The sequence below is a fragment of the Sorex fumeus genome, unplaced genomic scaffold (genome assembly GCF_029834395.1).
Source record: "Sorex fumeus unplaced genomic scaffold, SorFum_2.1 ptg000044l, whole genome shotgun sequence".
In the NCBI taxonomy this organism is placed as follows: domain Eukaryota; kingdom Metazoa; phylum Chordata; class Mammalia; order Eulipotyphla; family Soricidae; genus Sorex; species Sorex fumeus.
In genome coordinates this window covers 56,219,008-56,243,904 of record NW_026606101.1, presented here as the reverse complement: position 1 = coordinate 56,243,904, position 24,897 = coordinate 56,219,008, and the positions used below count along the sequence as shown (strand labels likewise).

Sequence of the window (24,897 nt, the reverse complement as noted above, 5' to 3'; positions counted from 1 at the left end):
TTCCAAAGTTGATCAAGCCTACTTTGAATTTCACCACTAAAGAAAAAAGACTAGCAATGTGAATAGTCACCTTTCAGATATGGAATAAATGGATCTTTCTATAGACATTCTTTATGCCCAAAGCATATGGCACATTTTAAATGAAGTAAATTTAATTTTCTCTTCATCATTGAAATAATTCACTCCTTTTAACCTTGTGTTGCTCATTCCTGAGTAGAAATTTGTCAGAGAGGTATGCAAAACTGTCATTTGGAAAAGTCATAAATTTATTTATTCTTCCCCAGTCAGAAGAAAAATTATCACAAAGAAGAAAAATAAATGAAAAATGTTAAAATAATAAGTTCAAGGTTGGCGAGTTTTTGCTTTGTTTTGTTTTTAAAATCAATCATCAAACAAATAAGCATGTAGATGCATTGTCCTAGAATACACAGATGGCCTTGTAAAGAAGAAAATGGGAATGAACTGAAACACAGCATGTTAATCTATTTTCACCAAAAGCCCAAACAACCACATATTATCTTAAGAATGCTATCTAATATTCTCGTTCTTTAGTACAGAGATAGAGCATAGGGAATACTAACTGGTACCTGGCCTTACCACTTTCAAACTGTTAGACCTCGGCTAAGACTGAGTCTTAGAAATATATGTCTTCATTCTGGTTCCTTTTCCCTTCTCTCTCTTCACAGCTTAACCAACTGGAAAAGGCTATGGAAGCAGCTCATACATTTTTCATGGCCAACCCTGAGCACATGGAAATGCAGCAAGACATAGAGAATTATAGAACAATAGCAGGTGTTGAAGCATCCCAGCTGGTAGATCGAGAAGCCAAACCACACCAGGTGAGTTCTAGAAATCCCTTCCCTAATCACTAGAGCTAACTCCTGCTCCTTAATACCCTTTGACTCAAAGAAGATTCCTATTGAATGGGAAGCTTGAACAAATTCCTCATTCCAATATGGTAACATTTTTATACTTTCTAAATTATCCAGTGAAATGCCATGGCTATCGGTGTAAGAAAAAAAAGAAAATGAAAAAATAACCTAGATCATCAAGGTACATCAGTAAAAACAGGAATATCTTAATTAACTGTGTCCCTCTCTGAGTTCCATTCTTCCCCTTCTGCATTGAAATTGTACACATGAGCATTGAAGTCAGTGTGAATTGTCCAAGGTCACACTGTGGTTTCTCAGCTCTAGTTTTATGTTCTAAATTCTGTATAATCTAAGTCACTTGATTGTACGTCTAAATAAATATTAATTGAAATCACAGTCTGTTGGAAGAGTCATGATCACGATCATAATCATCCTGTTGTTCATCGATTGTCTCAAGCAGGCACCAGTAACGTCTCCTTCGTCCTAGCCCTGAGATTTTAAAAAGTGCCATATTCAAGGCTCTTTCAGGGTTAGGAGAATGAGACCCATCATTGTTACTGGTATTTGGCATATTGGGTACGCCACAGGGAGTTTGCCAGACTCTGCCACGTGGGCAGGTTACATTCAGTAGCCTGCCAGGTTGTCCAAAGTAAGAATGAGATAATAAGACGCTTCCGGGAGCTGGGTTTTATAGTCTCTGGGTCTTGGCCGTTGATGGGATTACACTGCGCCAGGAGGCCAGTTGGTGGGTGTGAACCCGGCCTACTGGAAGATGGAGGATCTGGGTGGAGGATGCTCAGCCCTGATCCGAGCAGGCTTGGAGATCTCAGCCCCAGGACCTGCATGCCTTTGTTCCTCTGCCAGTACTTTCATGCATGTGGAGAGTGGTTTCAGCATGGTTGTGACTGGTTCTGGAGGTCCTCGGCTGCCGGAGCTCTGCTTGAGGCGGGGAGGGAAACTCAACCCACCCCCCTCCAAGGGAGCCCGGTGAGGACAGCCAGGTGTGAGGGCAGGAGACTGAAAGAGTTGGAAGAGTATCATTTTCAAACAGTGATATCACTATTCTCAACATGTCATTGCCAAGATGATTATGTAAAGCATAAGAGACAGGCATGGTAGTTAGATAAAGCCATTTATTCTTTTTTTCTTATATTTATTTATTGAATCACTGTGGGAAAAGGTACAAAGCTTTCAAGATTAAGTCTCTGTCATAAAATGATCAAACACCTTTTCCTTCACCAGCACTTATTTTTCACCACCAGTATACCTCCCTCCCACCCCTCCGATTGCCTGTGAGGCAGATGATTTCTACTTAACTCTCTCACTACTTTGATTACATTCATTATTTCGATAAAAGATGCACCATTATTGTTTAGAATTTTCCCCCAACAATAAGAATTGCTGAAAAGGCATTGTGACATAATTTGTTTTCTATAGCTGGTTATGAGAACCATGTTATGTTGCACGGCCACTATCGTGGCCATGTGATTTTGGATTTCTGATATTTTACTAGGTAAGTCTGGAGGGATTTCTGCAAAGAGCCAGATAATTACAAGATTGGTTTCTGTGCGTCTGGTGTTATGGTCGTACCAGAGAGCTGCTCATGGGGGGCAACTCATGACCTCGGTAGGGCATGAAGGACGAGCCCGTACCACCCCCCCCCCTTCCCATGAGACTGCAGTTGCCCCGTCACTGCCAGTTCATACCTGGCTTTCCAAAGATAAAGTCATTTAAAAAAGAAAATTAGACCAGCTATGGATGTGCATGTCATTTTCACCCACCTTAAATTTGTCTCCTTATCTCATAGCTAGTATTCAAAGGAGTTACCAAGTAATCTTAAATGTACTCAGGAAAAAAAATTGAGATTACTGCCCCAACAATTGATTTGATTTGTAATTCCTTTTATTTGAAATTTGGCTAAGCAAGGAAATTTTAATTTATTTTTCTCCTCAGTGCACCCTTTTTTATCCCTCTATAACACAAAAATCCATAACCACCTACCTCAAGCATCCTAAGTCAACTTCTGTGCTGATATTCAATGACCTCTAGAGTACTTTTTTGTTTTGTGTTCAGGTCACACCCAATAGTGCTCAAAGTTCACTCCTGGATCTGCACTCAGGGCTAACTCCTGGCAGGCTTGGGAGACGATATTGGATGCAGGAGATCAAACAGGGCTGACTGTATGCAAGGCAAAACCTTCCCTACTCTACCAGCAGCTCCCAAATCCCTGGGTACTCTTTGGGGAAACATTTTTTTTATTTTTTATTATTTTAATCTTTTTATGCAGGAGAGTTACAATGCAGGAGTGAAACATTATGAGGATGATGACTTTGAATTGGCTATCAAGCATTTTGAAAAAGCATTAAGAGAATATTTTAATGAAGAGATCGAATGTCGAGTCCTGTGTGAAGGGCCTCAGAGATTTGAAGAATATGAATACTTAGGGTATAAAGCTGGTCTCTATGAAGCCATTGCAGGTAAGCTTATTTTTAGCTTTATTTATTATCTATTTATAGAAATACTTTATATAAGATATACAAATATCCCAACAACATATACTTGTACATTGTAAGATGTGAAAAAAATCTATGAGCATTTATCTATTCGATATGATATCCTGCAGCTAAATTCACCAAGTTTGTTTTGATGTTGACCCCCAAGCATTTTCCAGGTGCAAATTTAAATACTGATTTCTTTGTCTGATCATTTAATGTTTATAAAATGCAGATAATACTTCAAATATTGTTTTATAGTATATTTGTTTCTCTTTTATCCTATGCTTAACACTATATTGTGGACTTCATCTCTTGTAAGTATCCATAATTTCATTTTTTGTGTGTTTAATGGCTGCATCATATTCAGAGTATTAGAATAATTTATTTGGTTGCTTTCTGGGTTGATATTAGGAAATTTAAGTTCAGGGCTAAAGAGATGGTACAGCAAGTAGGGTGCTTTCCTTGTACCCAGCTGACCCAGGTTAGCTCGCTGGCACTCCATATAGTCCCAAACCCTCCTACAAATCCCTGTGTGCAGAGCCAGGAATACACCCTGAGCACATCTGGGTATGGCCCCAAAACAAAAAACAAAAGAAAGTTGCAATTCTTAATTATTATGAACATTGAGTAGGGAATGTTCTTGTATATTTGTATGATATAAAAGAGTATTCATTTTTACTTTTGAGCATTTAAATTAGGTTGTATTAGTTATCATTATAGTTTTTCATTTTATTTTATACATTTGTTTGTTGAATGAGGTAACATTGATTATAAGAGTATAAAGACTTATATGTTTTATGAACATAGTATTACCACACGTTGCTATCACTGTAGTGCCAATATATCTCAACATAGTTCCCTTCATCTTTTCCTCCCACGCCCCTAATATTAGGTAACCTTAGGTTCTCATTTTAGGTTCTCTGGTTGGTGTCTAAGACTTTTTCACTGGACATGGTCTGTTTTCATTGCTTCATTCTTTAATGTACTACAAATGAGTGAGATAATTTAGTGTTTGTCTTTCTTCCTTTAGAATATATATATACATATATATATATTTAATGTAGGAATACTGCTATTTATTCAAACATTGATTAAAGTTGACTGAATTTGACATAAACTCCACATTAATTTTGTAATAAAAAATTTTGATTAAATATCCATGAGATAGACCATTACATAGCTGTTCATAATTGGGTTTCAGTCATAAAATGATCAAGAACTCTTCCCTCCACCAGTGTATATCTCCCACCACCAATGTTTCCTGTTTCCTGACCAACATCCCCCAACACTCTCCCTTCCCCAGCCTCCCTTTATGGGAGGCACTTTTCTTCTAGCTCTCTCTTTCCTTTTCCTTTTGTGCATTATGGTTTGCAATACAGGTGCTAAGAGATCATGGTGTTTGTTCTGAGCATTCAATATTTTTATCGGGATAGTAAGGATAGAGTAGCTTTTCAATTAGGTGGCCACTTTGAGGCGTGGATGTGACTTCTGAGGCTTCTGGAAGTACAGGGAGGTAGGGCGAGGTAGCACATCCCGACCCCAAGAAAGCCTGTAGATTTCAGTCACAAAACCCACATACCTGAATTTTCAGCAGATTATATCTTTGTGAGATCTGTCCTGGTTCAGGTGAGTCAGACCGGGGATATGGTGGCGATTTTGGATTATGGAAGCAAGCTGATGTTTGGGGCTCTGCTTGGGAGGGCCAGAAGGCCAACCCACCCCACTCTGATTTACCCCAGTCTGTTCTTCCCATGTGTGGGTCCTAGCTTATCTGCAGCTTTTGACCTCATTGAGATTTATCTATGGGTCTCTGAAAAAAAGACCAATGAATGAGCTTGTATAGCTGAGCCAGAGGTGGTTTGTAGGTGTGACTCCCATATACCTAGCTTTTGGAAATTTAATTTTTTGGTAAACTTGGCCTCAAGTTGTTGGCATCTGGTGGCAATTTTGGGGTATCAGGAAGCCTGAGAGTACTATCAGGCAGCTGATGCACTCGCCCCATAGGTATAGTTGACCTGCTGGTGGCACCATACTCCCATTCCTTTGGGATATTTAACTTAGCATGATACTCTCTAATCAAATCCATCTTGTAATACCAGCAAGACTGTCCTTTCTTATAGCTGAGTTGTATTTCATTGTGTGTGTTTGTGTGTGTTTGTGTGTGTATGAAACAACTTCTTTTTCCTTTTACCTATCTTGGTCACTTCTAGATCTTGCTTACTATAAATAGCACTAGGAGTCAGTTTGCATTCCCACTTATAGGAATGAAGGTCCTTTATTTCCATCAGCACTTGTTGTTTCTGGCATTGTTGATATAAGCTATTTTTCCAGTGGTGAGGTTATCTCATTGAGTGGTATTTTCCTGATAATCAACAGCATCGATTATTTTTTCATGTGCTCATTATTCACATGCATGCCTCTTTTTTTTTCAGAATTTACTGCTAAGTTCTATTTCCCATTTTTTGGTATGAAAATTTGATATATTACAATGTGAAATCTTAAAATAGTACATAATGTGAAGATATATTAATTGAAAAATTTGAATAGTTTACATCTATGATACTAGCTTCTCTGCTACATATGGAAAAATACACAGAAAAATACACTGCTTATATTAACAGCTTAAGTATAAAAAATAAAAGCTGTTGGAAACATATGAAGACAGATACTTGTATGAAAAGGAAAATATCTTCTTGGCTTGACAAAAGACAGATATATCACTTGATCACTTGACATTCCATTACTCATTGATTTGCTCGAACGGGCTCCAGTAACGTCTCCATTCATCCCTGTCGTGAGCTAGTGTAGCCCAATGGTGTCTACTCATTCCAGGAACACGGGCAGCCTCAAACCGATCGTTCAGGGTCTTGACAAAGAAGACTGACCATCTCATAGGTGAGCGGCCATGCGATCTTTTGACGTCCCATGGAATCCAGTCGGTAATGGCTCTAGTCCAGGGGTCTTCTCCAAATCTCATTACACATCCAGCCCACCTGATTTTCGATGCCTTGGCAAATAAGACAGCGTCCCTGATTCTTTACCATAGATGGAGGTAGGAAGTCCGGATTTTTTTTTCTCATTTGAGTGAAGTATGATACTCCAAGCATAGCTCTTTCGATTCCTGTTTGGGAGACCTGAATAGAATTCTCAGCCTCTTTTCGTAGGGCCAAGGTCTTTGAGGCATATCTTAATGCAGGAAGAAGAGTGGAATCAAAGATATGTGCCCGGATCTGGAGGTTCTTTGTCCTCTTAGCTATTTCTTTGCTTCTCTTGAAGTCATTCCAAGCTGCTCTCTTCCTCCTGCACAACTCAGGTGCCAGGTCATTCGTCATGTTAACTTCTTGACCTAGGTACACATAACTGCCGGATTCAGAGATGTTCATCAGAAATGAGACAATTTCTCATAGACATTGTCTTCGTGAGATTCAGTGTAGTGCCATCTTTCCACACTCATGGTTGAAGTCGGCCAGCATTTGTGCCACTTGGCTGATGTTTGGTGTTATTAGAACAATGTCATCAGCGAAGCGGAGGTGGTGTAGTTGCCGCAATCTATCTTAACTTCCATTCCTTCCCATTACAGTCGTCGCATGACATTCTCAAGGGTGGCACTGAAGAGTTTTGGTGAAATTGCATCACCCTGCCAAACCCTCTTGATGTCAATGATCACCTCCCTGTAGAATGGTGAGATCCTGATAGTGAATCTGCAATACAGCTCACAGAGGATCCTGATGTGTTGAGTTTGAACGCCCTGTTTGGCTAGGGCTTCGAAGACCTCTTCAGTTTCAGCAGAATCAAAGGCCTTCTTTAAATCAATGAACGTTAGACAGAGCAGCATCTTGAACTCCCGAGAAACCTCAATGAGCTTGGTTATGTGTGGATATGGTCAACTGTGCTGAATTTTTTTTCAGAAACTGGCTTGCTCGCATGGTTGTTCTTCATCTAGTGTTCTGCCAATCCTATTCAGGATGGCTTGAGTGAACAGCTTGTAGACGACAGACAACAGTCAGATCAGGTGATAGTTGCCAATGTTGTGGATGTTCTCCCTTCTTCTACAGTAGTAGAGTCCTGCTGGTTTTCCACTGGGACAGAACCTTGCATTCAGATAGGTAGTGTGTGAATTGCTGAGCCTGTGTATTGATGAGTACTGATGGCAGGTTCTTCAGGTGTTCAGGTATGACCTTGTCTGGGCCAGGTGCTGATCAATTCTTGATAATACTCAGCTAAGTAATTTGCAGTTCAATGCTTTGTCTCTGTGATGTGGGGGGCCACCAGGCAGGTTCCACAAGATCTTGGGATACCTAGATCTCATTATCTCATTATCTCATTATCATACTTGGTGATGCTTGGGGAACCTTCAGGGCTGTGCCTAGATATATTCAGGAGGCGATGTGATGCTAGAGATAGAACACAAGCCATTGTCCCCTATGCCCATATTACCCTCCTGGCCTTATTGTGTGCTTTTAGACCATCACAAAGTAGGAGTCAAACTGAATTTTAAAATGTAGAATGTTTATAAATCAAAATTAGTTGAACTTTATAAATAAAAGACTAAAAATGACTCCTATATTCACTTATTTCTTAGTAGTTATGGTTGAAGGTCTAGTGAGCATTATTCTGCCACACTATTTTATTTGTATTATCTTTAGAAAGTATTCTTATTCAGATTTGGGGTATCTAGCAAGTGTTTATCTGATTTTTCTCTCTCACTTGACATTTGGAATTTAGAGTTTGCAGCAAAAGGTAAAGAGACATGCCAGTACTCACCTAACTAGGAGAACACAGCTGAAGATTGTTTGTTGTTACTTTCTAAGAAATAAAACAAGCAACTCTTTATATCTAGCACATTATCAAATGACAGATCTAGAACTCATTCTTTCCTCATATTCCCCAAACTCCATTTGCAAACTAACAAACTGCAGGGATTCTACTAGCAATGCAACATTGTATTAAATTCAGTTATAAAATAAAGTGCTGCACTTTCTTATAGACCAAAAATGCAGTTTTCTCTTTGTGTGGTTTACAGTCTTTCCACAAGGCTTAATGATATATAAGTCAAAGTACACTTAACAGAATCTTTGGGGAAAAGACAACAATTGAGGTCAATTAAACTATAAGGTTATGAAGTTAGATAGTTCTGTCATCATTCTCAGGGGACTCCACTCTGTGTGAGCATGAATGAACCATTATTTTTTCTAGAAATTACTACAGCAACTTCATCTTCATTGTAAAAATGAAAGCTGAGTTGGAATGTAGGAGGATTTTCTTTCTTCTTTCTTTCTTTCTTTCTTTCTTTCTTTCTTTCTTTCTTTCTTTCTTTCTTTCTTTCTTTGGGGGCAGGTGGCATCATGCCCAGCAGTATTCAGGATTAACTCCTGGCTCTGTAGTGAGGGAATCACTCTTGGTGGTTCTGTGTAGTGCCAGGAATAGAAATGGGGTCATCAGTAGTAGCTAATGCCGTACTTGCTGTCCTACTTTTTCTGCCATTGACCAGGACATTAACCACTTGTGGTTTTTTGAGTTCACTCTTTGATGAGAGAGAGTCTAGAGATAAATGAAGCTGGACAAACTCTACACTTCAGCATCCTTGTCTGTTGGCAAACATAGAATAAACATGGGCAGTGAAGAGGGGAACAAAGACAAAGTGACAAATCTAAATGGTTCTTTACCTTTCATCCTGCTCCCTGCTTCCCAGTCCCTACCATATTAATCTTTTCAGTGTCTGGGTTATAGACTCATTTGCTAGTAAGTAGAATATGTCCCTGATGAACATAAGTAAAAAAAATACATTATTTTTGCTATCTTAGGAAAAGTTGCTTTAAAAAATTGTTACAGAAGCCAGAATGGTAGTACAAGGCATAGGTGTATGCGGCCAACCCTGATACATTCCTTTAAGCCACCTATGGTCTTCCGAGCAACACTAGGAATAATCCCTGAGCACAAGGAAAGAAGTAAGCCCTGAACACTTCCAGGTGTGATGCCAAAACCCCTGAAATAAAAATTCAAAGTGTTATCATGGAAAAGATCATTTTTGTTTCACTGCTTTTCAGGCATACTCCACATGTACATGGGAATTTCTTTTTTTCTATTGGTTCTTCACCTCACCATTTTATAAAATTGCACTCCAAAAGAACACTTCACGGTCACAGTTCTCCCATTATTCATCGATTTTGCTAGAGCGGGCCAAGTAACGTCTCCATCGTGAGATTTGTTGTTACTGTGTTTGGCATATTGAATACGTCAAGGGTAGCTTGCCAGGCTTTGCTGTGCGGGTGAGATACTCTCGGTAGATACTCTCGGTATCTTGCCGGGCTCTCCGACAGGGGCAGAGGAATCGAACCCGACTCCACCAGGTTGACTGATATGCAAGGCAAATGCCCCACTGCTGTGCTATCGCTCCAGCCCCAAAAAGAACACTTAGGTCCTTCTAAAGGACCTAAACAAAGCCCCTGAAGGTATTAAATGGAAAAGTCATCTGTTTAGCTGTTGGTGGTTATAGTGAGGTAACTCTATTACTTTCAGAAGATACAAGAAAAAAGGAGGAAAAGAAAGTAGAGAGAGCAGAATTGGACCCATGAGGACAGAGTTTTAGAAGTGACTAGTCATCACTCCAGTGATTATAGACTAGAGTAGGAAGCTTCAAGGGTTTCTGTGTGTAGGGTTTCTGGCTATGATGAGGGTAATAATGACTTTGTTTTCAGAGCCTTGTATTAACTATAGCTCTGACTTTCAAATCTGAACGTTAACCAGACTGAAGTGGCAACTGTTGTCTTTCAGATCATTACCTGCAGGTGCTGGTTTGTCAGCATGAATGTGTGAGGGAACTTGCCACTCGCCCTGGTCGCCTCTCACCAATTGAGAACTATCTTCCCCTGCATTATGACTACCTACAGTTCTCTTACTATCGAGGTAAAATGGAGTTGTTTATTAAGCTTTCCCTGTTATAATCAGCTTTCAAATGACTGACAGTTTATGCTTGCCATCTTGCATCTGCAAATAAATTCTAAGGGTGTATTTCTAGGAACACGATTGCTACAAATAATTTATTTCTATAGATGTCACTAAGGTTTCTCCTTGTGGAATTTTTCATGCTCAACTACAGACTAGATAATCAGACTGAGATAATCTCTACTGTTTTAGTTTAAAATTGATATCAATATTCTAAAATTTTTTATTTATCATACTGTGAAAGAAAAATGAGTTTGAGTGTCTTTATTTATGTTTTAAAACAATGATTGAATTTGAATTGCTTAAAAATCTTACTTATCATATTGTCCAATTCAATACAAAGTGGAATTTACTCTGAAAATTCTGTTTATCTCTGTTAAAAAACATACAAATCTTACTTATCATATTGTCCAATTAAATACAAAGTGGAATTCACTCTGAAAATTCTGTTTATCTCTTTTAAAAAAATACAAGTGGTCGATAAGCATCTTCAGGTGGAAACTTTTGAAAATTACGCAAAATAGCACTAAAGCGAAACAAAGGGAGCGTCATTGAAATATGGAAAATGTGTCTTTCCTTTTGTCTGCAGCATATTTCTGCTTACTCTGCCCACCTCCCCCCTTTAACCTTCCCACTTACTGATATTTAATGCTAACCTCTTATTTTTTTTTTCCCCTTGGTTTTTTTTTCCCCTTTATTTTATTTTATTTTTTTTAAAGTTGTAGATTTACAATTTTTTGTGCTTTGGTTTCAATTATACAATGATCAGATACCCATCCCTCCACCAGTGCCCATTTTCCACCACCATGGATAATATCCCTCCCACCCCCATCCCCCCATCCCCCCTGTCTCTGTGGCAGGGCAATCCCCTGTGTTCTCTCTCTCCTTTTGGGTGTTGTGGTCTGCAAAAGAGACATTGAGTGGCAAACATGTTCAGTCCATAGTCTACTTTCAACATGCATCTCCCCTCCTGGGAGGATCCTCCAAACATCCTTTATTTGGTGCTCCCTTCTCTATCTGAACTGCCCTTTCCTCTAGGATACCCGGCTGGCCTCTAAGTTATGGAGTAATCCTCCTGGTGCTGATCTCAGCTATTCTTGGGTATTAATCTCATACTTTGTTACTTTATATCCCCCAGATGAATGCAATCTTTCTATGTCTATCCCTCTCTTTCTGACTCATTTCACTTAGCATGATACTTTCCATATTGTACCACTTGTATGTAAATTTCATGACTTCATCTTTTCTAAGAGCTACATAGTACTCCATTGTGTAGATGTACCAAAGTTTCTTTAACCAGTCTGCTAACCTCTTATTTTGAGGAGACATGTTGAAAAGCTCTTTAAAAGTCTGCAGCCAGGGACTGGAGAGAGTAGAGCAAATAGGGTGTTTGCCTTGCAAGCTGATGACCCCGGTTCAGTCCCTGGCACTCCATACGCTCCCCAGCCCCCACCAGGAGTTATCCCTTAGCACTGAGCCAAGATAAACCCTGCGCACTGCCGGGTGTGGACCCCAAAAAAGCAAACAAATAAAAATCTGTAGGCAAACCTAAACTGACTCTAATGCAGTAACTCCTTGGTTTTTCAGTTGGTGAATATGTGAAAGCCTTGGAATGTGCCAAGGCTTATCTTCTGCTCCACCCAGATGATGAGGATGTCCTCGACAATGTGGATTACTATGAAAGTCTTTTGGATGACAGCATGGACCCAGCATCAATTGAGGCCAGAGAGGTAGAGATAGCTTCCCGAGAAATCTCTGTCATGCTAGATGTTCTTAGGAGAGCTGGTTAAAAAAAAATGTACTTTAAAATATCTAACAATTTAGTAAAGACCCTAGAATGCAGCCTTTTGAGTTTGTTAATGCTAGAAGCATATTTTTCTCATACATAGTAGCTTGTGAAAATCTGTTGAGACAGACACATATTTTGCAACTCTGAATAATTTTTAGTTCATTTGTCACTAATGAAAAATATTTCCCTTTGAACACGCATCGTATCTCTTAACTGTTATTTAAATATAAATTTTATTTTTTCCCCCTAGGATTTGGCAGTGTTTGTGAAGCGCCATAAATTGGAGTCTGAACTAATAAAATCAGCTTCAGCAGGTTTAGGATTTTCATACTCTGAACCGGTAAGTGAAATAGAAGAAAGAGGACTTTATTTTTCTCTTGGAAGAGCTGTGCTGTGGATTTCTCTTGTTTTTTTCTTTTTTTCTTTATCTGTTTATTTTGTTTCCCTTTGGATCACACCCAGCTGTGCTCAGAGTTTACTCCTGGCTTTGTGCTTAGGGATCACTCCTGGTGGAGTTCACTGGAGCATATGTGGTACTGGGGATCAAACCTGAGCAGGTCACATGCAACTGTTGTAGTTTCTCCTGCTAGTGTACTTCTTGTTGATGAGTTTATCTCTCAGCTCCTTTTATTGAAGGTCCTACCTCTTTATTACCCCTTTCCTTAAAAACTAAGAGACGTTTTTGTTTGTTTATTTGTCTTTTGGACCATACCTACAGATGCTCAGGGCTTAGTCTTACTCTGCACTCAGAAATTACTCCTGGTGGTGCTCAGAAAACCATATGGGATGCTGGAGATTGAACCTGGGTTGATATGACCCACCCTCTGTACTATCTCTCTGGTTTCAGTTAGGGACATTTTTATTCACAAAATGTAATAAATCTGAAGACTTTCTTAAGATGCTGAAGAGGTGGTACAAGATGTACAATGTTTTCCTTGCATGCAACTGACACTGGTTCCATCCCCCCTTGGGCCTGGGTACACTGCAAACTACAGCCCCAGAGTTCCCTGAAAACTAAGGTGGCCCAGGAAATTCCTAGCATATTATGGTCCTAGCAGCAGCTCATCCTCTGACTGAGCCTTGAATTTCTAGCCTGGTTACCCAGGAATTTCTGAGAGAGCTCCCCGGGCACTATTTGAGAGCAACTTTCCTTCCAAAAATATACTTTCATGATCCCCAAATCACTGAGAAATAAAATCAAAATCATTTATATTTAGATAGATGGAAGTAATATGCACATGGTAAATTTATATTAAGTTTTATTACTTCTTACACTCTAAATGTGACAATTTATGCTTTCTCTTAAACATGCTCCTGGTGTTCCTCTGGGACCAGAGATGCTGGGGATCGAACCTGGGTTGGCCTTATGCAAGGCAAACGCCCTCCCTGCTGTGCTATCACTCCAGCCCATGGTCTCTTTTTTAATCCTGCAGAAATAACTCTGATCTTTCATTTGATCATAAGCAAGCATAGTGCTCATTGTTAAACAGAACTTTTTTTCCGGCCCTAGTTAGCACAGCGGTAGGGCGTTTGTCTTGCATGCACTGGCCTGGCTGACCCGGGTTTGATTCCTCCGCCTCTCTCAGAGACCCTGGCAAGCTACCGAGAGCATCTCGCCCACATGGCGAAGCCTGGCAAGCTACCCGTGACATATTCCATACGACAAACACAGTAACACGTCTCACAATGGGCACGTTACTGGGCCTGCTCGAGCAAACCGATGAACAACAGGAAGACAGTGACAGACAGTGTTATGATCATTAAATTAAAAAAAAGAAAAATTTGTCACAGTAGTACTACCTTATCATGATGAATACTCTCTAAATTCCTTATTGTATTTATTCATTATCTATTAGAAGAATATAATCTCTGTTCTGAGTTTGTGATCTCATAAACAATTATATTTTTTAAATTTTAAATTAGTTCAGTTATACCTATAAATTTTATGTAGGAGATATTTTTATTGCCTAGCATTTACATTCATTTCTGTATTTTCCCACCATACTTAATACATTGGGTTGGAGCGATAGCACAGTGGGCAGGGCATTTGTCTTGCATGCGGCGGACCTGAGTTCGGTTCCTCCTTCCCTCTCGGAGAAACCGGCAAGCTACAAGACTATCTCACCCGCAAGGCAGAGCCTGGCAAATTCCCCGTGGCATATTCCATATGCCAAAATCTGTAACAACAAGTCTCACAACGGAGACGTTGCTGGTGCCCACTCAAGCAAATTGATGAACACTGGGAGGACAGTGCGACAGTGCTACAGTGCTACTTAATATATTACACGTTCTTGTCTATTAAAATATACCCATTGAGTAAATTCCCAGAAATGTTAATACTATGACATAAGAGGTTATAAGACATTTCTGCAATTTTTTATTATTCTAAATTTTCTTTTACTGTCAATATGAGAATGTTTTAAAAGTATCTATTTATCACAAAAATCTTAGCAGTGTGAAACAATAAATAAAATAATTTGAATTACTCTGTTTTATGCTGAAAAAGTGCACACTGTTGTTTAGTTTTGTATTCCAGATTGACCAAAATAAAGTAATTTTCTTTTTTTTCCATATTTTCTTTCTTTTTTTTCTTTTTTCTTTTTTTTTTTTTTTTTTTGCTTTTTCGGGTCACACCCAGAGATACACAGGAGTTACTCCTGGTTCATGCACTCATAAATCTCTCCTGGCAGTGCTCGGGGGACCATATGGGATGCTGGGAATTGAAGCTGGGTTGGCCACGTGCAAGGCAAACACCATACTCACTGTGCTATTGCTCCAGTCCCATAAAGTAATTTTCTTTCATTTAAATTTTTTTTGTTTTATTTTCTATTGGGGAAGGATCACCCCAGACAGTGCTCAGGAGTTACTTCTGGATCTGCACTGAGGAATTACTCCTGCAGTGCTCAAGGAACCATATGTGATGCCGGAGATCAAACCTGGATTGACAGCATAAAAGGCAAACACCCTACCCAGTGCGCTATCGCTCCAGCCCCAATAAAGTTAACTTTCACATACATAATGTTTTTCTCTTTTCATTATCTGGATATCCCTTTTTTAAATTTACCTGTTATTTAATATATGTTATTTATATATTATACTTAAAATTGTTTATAAAAAGGTCCACTTATGGAATATCCTATTTTTAACATATTTTTTAAAATATCGTATTTAGTCATCACCTCTTTTTATCAGTATATTGTAAATAAAGGGGCTGGAAAGATAGCTCAATGGAGTGAATGATTGCTTTGCATGCGGGAGGCCCAGATTCCATTACTGGGAGTCCCAGCCCATGAGCACTGTCAGGTGAGATCTCTCATCACAGAAAATGGAGTATCCCATTAGCATCACTGGGTACCCCTCAAGTCTCCTATGCCAAAAATGATGGGATAACTTTAACTTACTATTCCTAAATGTAACTTTTCTAAGATGTTAACACCAAATTCTAACATTAGTTTTTGATTCTCAACAGATGAGTAATGAAGATGGGCTTTTTATTTGTGTGTTTGTTTACAGGTATAGACTGAAGGTTCTTCCAAGTACCTTCTTCCTCCATACTGTAGATCACTCCCTTACATAAAAGGATGTATACCTAGACTAATTACTTTTATGGGCTGGAGCAATAGCACAGTGGTAGGGCGTTTGCCTTGCACTCAGCTGGCCTGGCTGAGCTGGGTTCGATTCTTCCGCCCCTTTTGGAGATCCCAGCAAGCTACCGAGAGTATCTCGCCCACACGGCAAAGCCTGGCAAGCTACCCGTGACGTATTCAATATGCCAAACACAGTAACAACAAGTCTCAGACTGGAGATGTTATTACTGGGCCTGCTTAAGCAAATCGATGAACAATAGGAGGAGGACAGTGCACAGTGCACAATTACTTTTATGTGTTTCTTGTTTCCTTGTAGATGTATTTGTTTCTGTTACGATTGCATGAAACATAGACATCCTATTTTATTAAAATTAAAAGTAAGCACATAATAAAGGGCTGGAAATATAGCTCAGTGTTAGAGTAGTTGACTTGTAATTTTGATGCCAAAGTTTATTCCGTAGCCCCATAAAAACAAATGCAAAAATATATTGAATCCATAATAGACCTTCTGATGATTTAAAGTATATATTTCAGCTTATTTTTAATAATGATGTCTTATTTAGTGACAAAACTACTGTTATTTTTTAAAATTTAAAACAGAATTATTGGATCAGATATGGAGGACGCCAGGATGAAAACCGGTAAGTACTTTATTAAAGAAAGTGTTTTTAAAAGAAAATGGATGATTGATGATGATGGTAATGGTGATGATGATGATGATGATAATGATGGCGATGATGATGAAGAGGAAGAAGACTGTGATGTGTCAGAGATCTCACTGAGGGCTTCATGCATGCAAGATATGTGCTCTACCATTGAGCCACGTCCATAGTCCTACTGTTTATTTTTAATGCAAATAAATACTTGAGTGCATAGCTTTAGTAAGGAATGTATCTCTATAAATAGACTAAGATATTCAAGATATAATTTAAATGTGTAATTCAGTTCAATTTAACTTGAATTAGAATTAGAAATTTGCTCAATATTTATATGTAGAAAAATACATTTGTGTGTTCTTTCAAATTTTGGCAGAAATGTGTATTTTCCTTTCCAGAATGTCAAGAATTGCTATACTAGAGCACTCTTTCAATACGATGATTATATAGTGATGCTCTGTTCAATGCCAAATACAATGCTCTGAGCATTAAAAAGATAGATATGTTCATTTTTCTGCTTGATGACAACTCTAATCTCAAGACTGCTGAGTTACGGCTACTATTATTGTGATAAAAATTGTTCAGAACATTTAGAGAAGTGAATTAGAGCACACTTCTTGAGGAAATAGAAAATAACTTTATGAAGATAGTGCTTTTATTTTGATCTTGAAAGATAGGTGGACTGTGTGTGCAACAAAAAATGGACAAGATGGCAAAGCATAGGCCATCTGCATAACGTAAAATATCTTTTGCCTTTGAACATCTGTGTTTGATGGGAAATTGCTATCACAACTCTTTTGAATGGGCAGGGTCATTTCAGGAGTGAACACGGAGGGCTCAGGAGTTCATGGATTGTCAACAGCAAAAAAATCATCACCAAAGATAGAAAGAGACCTAAGAGAGGGTAAGTATCTGTTTTATCCTTGGATGAAGGGGAAAGAGAGAAGGGGTCTTTACTAGTTCTTTTTTTTTCAAATTTTTAAAAAAAATTTATTTTATAAAGTAGTTCACAATGTTTGATTATATTTAATATTTGAACACCAATCCCACCAACATTCCATCACCATATTTTGGGTGTTTCCATTCCAAACCCCAGTCCCTACTACAAGGCAGAACCGAAATAATATATTTCCCTCTAAGGTTGGTTGTCTCCTACTCTGAATTCCATTAAGTTTTGTGAGGTACTCTTGGAGTATGGGTAGAGTGTGTCTTATGAAGTGTCCAAAAGAGATTCACTCATGGGTGAGGCTCAGTACACGTGTGGAGAGCAGCCTTGTGCATGGCGGCAGCTGTGTTCCTTGGGGCAGGGAGGGCTCTCATCCACACCCCCTCCAAGGTTCCCTGAGTTAAACGGGATCTAGTGGCATGGCTACGGCGACTGCTTAACTCGTTCTTAGCCAAATCAAAGCAGAACAGAACTTCCTTGGCAAATAAAAAAGAATGTGACTAAGCTACTACAGTTCATTAAAGGCTGAATGCAAGACTTGAAAACGAGCTTGTCTCAAATGTGTACAGCATTACTGCTGATTTCCAACAAAATTGCTTCAAATTCACTCACTCCTGATTTTTCCCATGGGAATTCAGGGAGCTGTACGTGGATGGTATGGCTGTCACAATCCTCAATGGATACCTAAATCCTGGAGATGTTGCCTGGCTTTCTTCTGTTGCACAGTGAATGAGTGAGTTCCAGATAGTGTGGGAAAGAGTGCTTATTAGACAAGTTTGAGGAGATAGCTTATATGCAATATCAGATTCATTAACCTGAGTTGCTTGAAACACATAGATTGAGTAGGGCTTTGAGATATAAGCAGAATTTAGGTTGAATTTACAAAATTATGGACAGGATTATTCTAGTGGATAGTACAAATTAAGCAAAGGCACAGAGATAGAAAGAACAGAATCTTATATGACCATTTACACAAGATTGGTGTGAGTGAAAGTATTGAGAGGATAGTTCCAACAGTAAAGCGCACATCTACCATGATCCAGCCCTGGCCCAGAGAGTTCTCCCTGGAATCGCATAATCCTGAGCATGCCCAGATATTGCCCTGTAGGCCCAGGCAGCCAGTCTAGATGGTTGTGTGGCTGCCTGGCCCCTAGGCAAAATTGGTACTGTGTACTTCATGGAAAAATGTGAGTGGCTTTGCCAGTGAGAGAGGGAAGTGCTTCCTCTGGATCATGACTAGGTGCTGAAAGAAGGTAAAGTTAATTTGCATAATACCCTATCAGTAACAGTATAGTAAACAATACAGTGCCAAAGGGAGTGGGGAGGGGAGGAGGAAAGAAAACAAACAACAAAGCAAACACTGTCCTCCTGCTGTTCATCGATTTGCTCGAGAGGGCCCAGTAACGTCTCCATTTTGAGACTTGTTATTACTGTGTTTGGCATATCAAATATGTCACGGGTAGCTTGCCAGGCTTTGCCATGCAGGTGAGATACTCTTGGTAGCTTGTTGGGCTCTCCGAGAGGGTGAAGGAATTGAACCTGACTCAGCCGGGCTGGCTGTGCACAAGGCAAACACCCTACCACTGTGCTGTCACTCTGCACACTCACAAAAAAGAAAATAGTGCCTGCCATAGAGTCAGGCCAGGTGGTAGAGGGAAACTGGGGACCTTAGAGGAGGGAAGTAGACTCTGGTGGGGGGATTAGTGTTGAAACATTTTATGCCTGAAACTCAATCATGGATGGATTGTACCTCTGTACTCCATGGTGCTCAATATATATGTATATTTTTAATGTGAGTGGAGAAAAGAGATTCTTGTCAAAATTAATCCTTAGATAGACTCAACAATAAACTACTAGCAAGAGTAGTGCAGAGTAGTGGTGATGCATGACAATTATTATATCTGTTACATATTTTATAATTTTTCAAACCATTTTGCACACAGTTCATTGTAATATGAGAAGCATCTCAGGCCATGGATCTTATGTGCCACCACATCAAAGACTAGATGTAAAGATTTATGCATATTCACATATAATAATAGGGTAAGACATGTGAACCCAGGCATGTGATTACCGATTCAATAGAATTTCAGATAGAAAGTACAAATTCTGTTTCCTTTGTTTTTTCTTTCTTTTTTCAGTCATGTTATCATGATCATGATCATCTTGTTGTTCATCAATTGCCTCGAGCAGGCACCAGTAATGTCTCCTTCTTCCTAGCCCTGAGATTTTAAAAGAGCCATTTCAATGCTCCTTCCGGATTAGGAGAATGAAACTCATCATTGTTACTGGTATTTGCCATACTGAGTACGACACAGGAAATTTACCAGACTCTGCCATGCGGGCAGGATACTTTTGGTAGCCTGCCAGGTTCTCCAAAGAAAAAATAAGATAATATGTCGCGAGGCTGTGAATGCTGCCATGCACTTCCGGGAGCTGGGTTCTACAGTCTCTGCATCTTGGCCGTTGATGGGACCAACCTGGCGCTGGTGGCAGCTGGTGGGTGCGATGCCTACCTACTAGAAGATGGGGGGGTCTGGGTGGAGAAGGCTCAGTCCCAATCTGAGTAGGCTTGGAGACCTCAGCCCTGGGACCCACATGCCTCGGTTCCTCTGCCAGTTCTTTCATGCATGAGGCCCGTTGGATGTGTGGAGAGTGGTCCCAGCATGGCCGTGGCTGTCTCTGGAGATCCTCAGCTGCTGGGGTTCTGCTCGGGGGTGGGGGAGGAGAGAAACTCAACCCTCCCCCCTCCAAGGGGCCCCGGTGAGGACAGCCAGGCATGAGGGCAGGACACTCTATGCTGTTCTCCTCCAGGAGCTGGGTTTTATAGTCTCTGCGTCTTGGCTGTCATATTATAAATGCATAAAATATTGTTTTATTCTCACTCTTTTTAAAAAAAATTATTAGTGAAACACCATGAGGTATAGTTCTAGACTTACAAATTTTTGTGCTAGGGATTCAAATATACAATGATTGAGTATCCATCCCTCCACCAGTGCCCATTCTCCACCACCAATGATGTCAGTTTCCCTCCCACTCCCTATCCCCCCATCCCACCCTGCCTCTGTGGCAGGACATTCACTTTTGTCTTCTAGCCTGTTGGTTGCTGAAGTTTGCAAAAGAGGCATTGAGGGCAATCATATTCGGTCTATAGTCTACTTTCAGCATGCATCTCCCATCCGAGGATGATCCTCCCAACACCCTTTATTTGATGTTCCCTTCTTTATCTGAACTGCTAGTTCCCCTAGGACGTGCAGCTGGCTTTCAAGCCATGGAATGAACCTCCTGATACTTATCTTGACTATTCTTCGATGTTAGTCTCCTATTTTGTTACTTTATATTGCCCAGATGAATGCAATTTTTCTATGTCTGTTCCTCTGTTTCTGATTCATTTCACTTAGCAGGATACTTTCCATGTAGTACCATTTGTATATAAATTTCATGACTTCATCTTTTCTAACAGCAACATAGTACTCCATCGTGTAGATATACTGAAGTTTCATCTGTTTTTGAGCACTCAGGTTTTTTCCAGATTTTGGCTATTCTAAACAGTGGAGCAATGAACATAGAAGTGCAGATGTCATTTTGACTATACTTTTTTGCCTCTCCGGGATATATTGCTGTATCAAATGGGAACTCAATTTCTAAGTTTTTGAGAATCGTTCATACTGATTTCCAAAAGGGCTGAACCAAAAGGGCATTCCCACCAGCAGTGAAGGAGGGTCCCTTTCTCGCCACATCTATGCCAACACCATTTGCTTTTGTTCTTTTGGAAGTGGGCCAGTCTCTTTGGTGTGAGATGCTATCTCATTGTTGTTTTGATCTGCATCTCCCTGATGATTAATGATGTAGAGCATTTTCTCATGTGCCTTTTTGCCATTTGGATTTCTCCTTTGAGAAAGTTTCTGTTCATTTCGTCGCCCCATTTTTTGATGGGGTTGGATGTTTTCTTCTGGAGTTCAACCAGTACTTTGTATATCCTTGATATCAACTCCTTGCCAGATGGGTATCGGGCAAACATTCTTTCCCATTCTGTAGACTGTCTTTGTATTTTAGTCACTGTTTCTTTTGAGGTGCAGAAGCTTCTTAGTATAAGATAGTCCCATTTGTCTATCTCTTATTTCACTTGCTTGTCCAGTAGTGTATCATCTTTGAAGATACCATTAGCTTCAATGTCATGTAGGGTTTTGCCAACCTTGTCTTAAATGTACCTTATGGATTCCGGGCTGATGTTGAGGTCTTTAATCCATTTTGATCTTACTTTTGTACATGGTGTTAGGCAGAGATCTGAGCCCATTTTTTTTTTGCACGTAGCTGTCCAGTTTTGCCAGCACAATTTGTGAAAGAGGCTTTCCTTGCACCACTTCACATTTCTTGCTCCTTTATCAAAGATTAGATGATCATATTTTTGGGGGGAGAGGTCAGTATATTCAAACCTGTTCCATTGGTCTGCAGCTCTGCCTTTGTTCCAGTACCGTCCTGTTTTAATTATTACTGCTTTGTTGTAGAGTTTGAAGTTAGAGAGGTTGATTCCTCCCATTTTCCTTTTCCCAAGAATTGCTTTAGCTATTCGTGGGGGCTTAATGTTCCATATGAATTTCAGGAGTGCTTGCTCCATTTCTTTGAAGAATTTCATGTGTATCCTTATAGAGATTGCATTGAATTTTTACAATGCTTTGGGAAGTATTGCCATTTTAACAATGTTAGTTCTCCCGATCCATGAGCAGGAGGTATCTTTCCATTTTCTCGTGTCCTCTTTTGTTTCTTGGTAGCATTTTGTAGTTTTCTTTGTACAGGTCTTTTACATCCTTAGTTAAGCTGATTCCTAGGTACTTGATTTCCTGGGACACAATTGTGAATGGGATTGTTTTTTCATGTTACTTTCTTCTCTCTCATTATTTGCGTATAAGAAAGCCATGGACTTTTGGCTATTGATTTTATAACCTGCAACATTACTATACAAGTCTATTGTTTCTAGGAGTTTCTTGGTAGAGGTTTTAGGGTTCTCTAAGTATAGTATCATATCATCTGCGAATAGTGAGAGCTTGATTTCTTCCTTTCCTACCTGAATGCCCTTAATATCTTTTTCTTGCATAACTGCTATTGCAAGTACTTCCAGTACTATATTGAACAGCAATGGAGAGAGTAGGCATCCTTGTATCGTCCCTGCTCTTAGAGGAAAGGCTCTCAATTTTCCCCATTGAGGATGATGCTTGACGTAGGCTTGTGGTAGATGGCTTTAACTATATTGAGGAAAGTCCCTTCTATACCCATTTTGGTGAGTGTTTTCATCATAAATGGGTGCTGGGACTTATAAAATGCTTTCTCTCCATCTATTGATACGATAATATGGTTTTTATATTTTCTTTTGTTGATATGAAACTGTTTGGCAGAGTATCTATTTCTTCAGTTTCCTGGAAAAGCTTGTGAAGAACTGGCAATTGGTCCTCTTTGAATGTTTGGAAAAATTCGCTAGTGAATCCATTTAAACATGGGCTTTTGTTTTTGGGAAGACTTTTGATTACAGTTTCAATTTCCTTGATGTTAATAGGACTATTCATGTACTCTAGATCTCTTGGTTACGCCTTGGGAGATGATAGAAATCCAGAAATTTATCCACTTCTAGGTTCTCTTGCTTCGTGGCATATAGACTTGCAAAGTAGTCTCTTACGATCTTTTGAATTTCTTTGGTTTCTGTTGTGAAACCCCTTCTCATATCTGATTCGGTTTTTTAGGGTTCTCTCTCTCTTTCTTTGTGAGTCTTGCTAGTGGTTTATCTATCTTGTTGATTTTCTCGAAGAACCAGCTCTTGGTTTCATTGATCTTTCAGATTGTGTCTTTGGTTTCCACGTCGTTGATTTCTTCTCTAAGTTTTATGATCTCTTTACTTCTGCCTGATTTGGGCTCCTTCTGTTGATCCTTTTCTAAGATCTTGAGCTGTGAAGTCAAGTTGTTTATGGGGTCCTTCCTGAGAAATGCTTGCTGAGCTATAAATTTTCCCCTTAACACAGATTTAGCTGCATCCCATAGGTTCTGGTAGCTCATGTCTTCATTCTCATTTGTTTCCAGATATCTTTTGATTTCGTCCTTAACTTCCTTCCTAACCCAATCATTGTTCAACATTGAGTTGTTTAATTTCCAGGTGTTTGATTTGGTTCTTTGTATCTGTGTGTGATTCACTTCTATCTTCAGTGTATCGTGGTCTGAAAATATTGTTCATACTATTTCTATCTTCCTGATTCTATTGAGGTATATTTTGTGGCCTAGTGCATGGTCTATTTTGGAAAATGTTCCATGTACACTGGAGAAGAATGTGTGTTCTTTATTTTTGGGGAGTGAAACCCTGTATAGGTCTATAAGCCCTCTCTCTTCTATTCCTTCCTTCAAACCCAGTGTTTCCTTGCTGAGTTTTGTTCTTGTTGATCTATCCAGAGGTGATAAGGTGATGTTGAAGTCTCCAGCTACTGTTGTGTTGCTAGCAATATCCTCCTTAAAATCTGTTAGCAATTGTTTTAAATATTTAGCTTTTCCATCATTAGGTGAGTATACATTTAAGAGTGTGATTTCTTCCTGTTGTACATATCCCTTGATAAATAGAAAATGGCCTTTGCTGTCCCTTCTAATCATTTTCAACCTGAAATCTATGTTGTTGGATACTAGTATAGCCACCCCAGCTTTTTTGAGGGGGCTGTTTTCTTGCAGGAATTTTTTCCATCCTTTTAATTTGAGTCTGTGTTTGCTGACTATTCAGATGAGTTTCATGTATGCAGCAGAATGTTGGGTTCTGTCTCTGAATCCATTTTGCCACTCTGTGTCTCTTAATTAGTGAATTTAGACCATTGACATTGAGAGGGGCTGAAGCGATAGCACAGTGGGTACAGCATTTGCCTCGCACATAGCCAACATGGCCGACTTGAGTTCGATTCTTCTGCCCTTCTTGGAGAGCCCTGTAAGCTACCGAGAATATCCTGCTCGCACAACAAAGCCTGGCAAGCTACCCATGACCCCATGACCCCATGACCCCATTACCTATTTGATATGCCAAACACAGTAGCCAATCTCACAATGTCACTGGGCCAGCTCAAGCAAATCAATGAACAATGGGAGGACAGTGACAGTGACAGTGACAGTGACGTTGAGAGAGATTATTGTTTTGTTGTTTTGTGTAATCTGTCTGTAAGGGTTTGTTGTGCTTGTAGGGTTTATTGTCTTATAGTAGCCCCGTTACTCCTTCTTTTAGGTTCGGTTTTGAGTCTATGAAGTACCTGAACTGCTGTTTATCCACGAAATAGTGTACCGTTCCTTTGAGTTTGAGTGAGAGTTTAGCCTGATAGAGTATTCTTGGTGAAGCGTTTATTTCAGTGAGTTTTTTTCACCATATCCCACCACTGCTTTTGGGCTTGGAGTGTTTTCTCTGATAGGTCTGCTTTGAATCTAAGGGGTGCTCCTTTGTATGTGATTTCCTTCTTTGACCTTTCTGCTTGCAGTATTATGTCTCTAATCACAGCATCCATCATTCTAACTATGATATGTCTTGGAGTGTTTTTGTTAGGGTCTCTTTTAGCTATCACCCTTTGGGCTCCTTGAATGTGAATGGCTGCATTGTC

General features: G+C 39.6%; 1 protein-coding gene across 1 annotated transcript in view; it reads left to right on the top strand.

Annotated features, from left to right (window-relative positions):
* The window catches only part of P3H2 (prolyl 3-hydroxylase 2), a 194,945-nt gene that overhangs the window by 133,435 nt on the left and 36,613 nt on the right, over positions 1 to 24,897 (top strand). Inside the window, exons 2-8 of the mRNA XM_056121651.1 lie at positions 687 to 839; positions 3,160 to 3,349; positions 10,142 to 10,273; positions 11,900 to 12,042; positions 12,352 to 12,441; positions 16,289 to 16,329; positions 17,154 to 17,248. Coding sequence (XP_055977626.1) covers positions 687 to 839; positions 3,160 to 3,349; positions 10,142 to 10,273; positions 11,900 to 12,042; positions 12,352 to 12,441; positions 16,289 to 16,329; positions 17,154 to 17,248 — 844 coding nt within the window. The remainder of the gene's footprint in view (positions 1 to 686; positions 840 to 3,159; positions 3,350 to 10,141; positions 10,274 to 11,899; positions 12,043 to 12,351; positions 12,442 to 16,288; positions 16,330 to 17,153; positions 17,249 to 24,897) is intronic.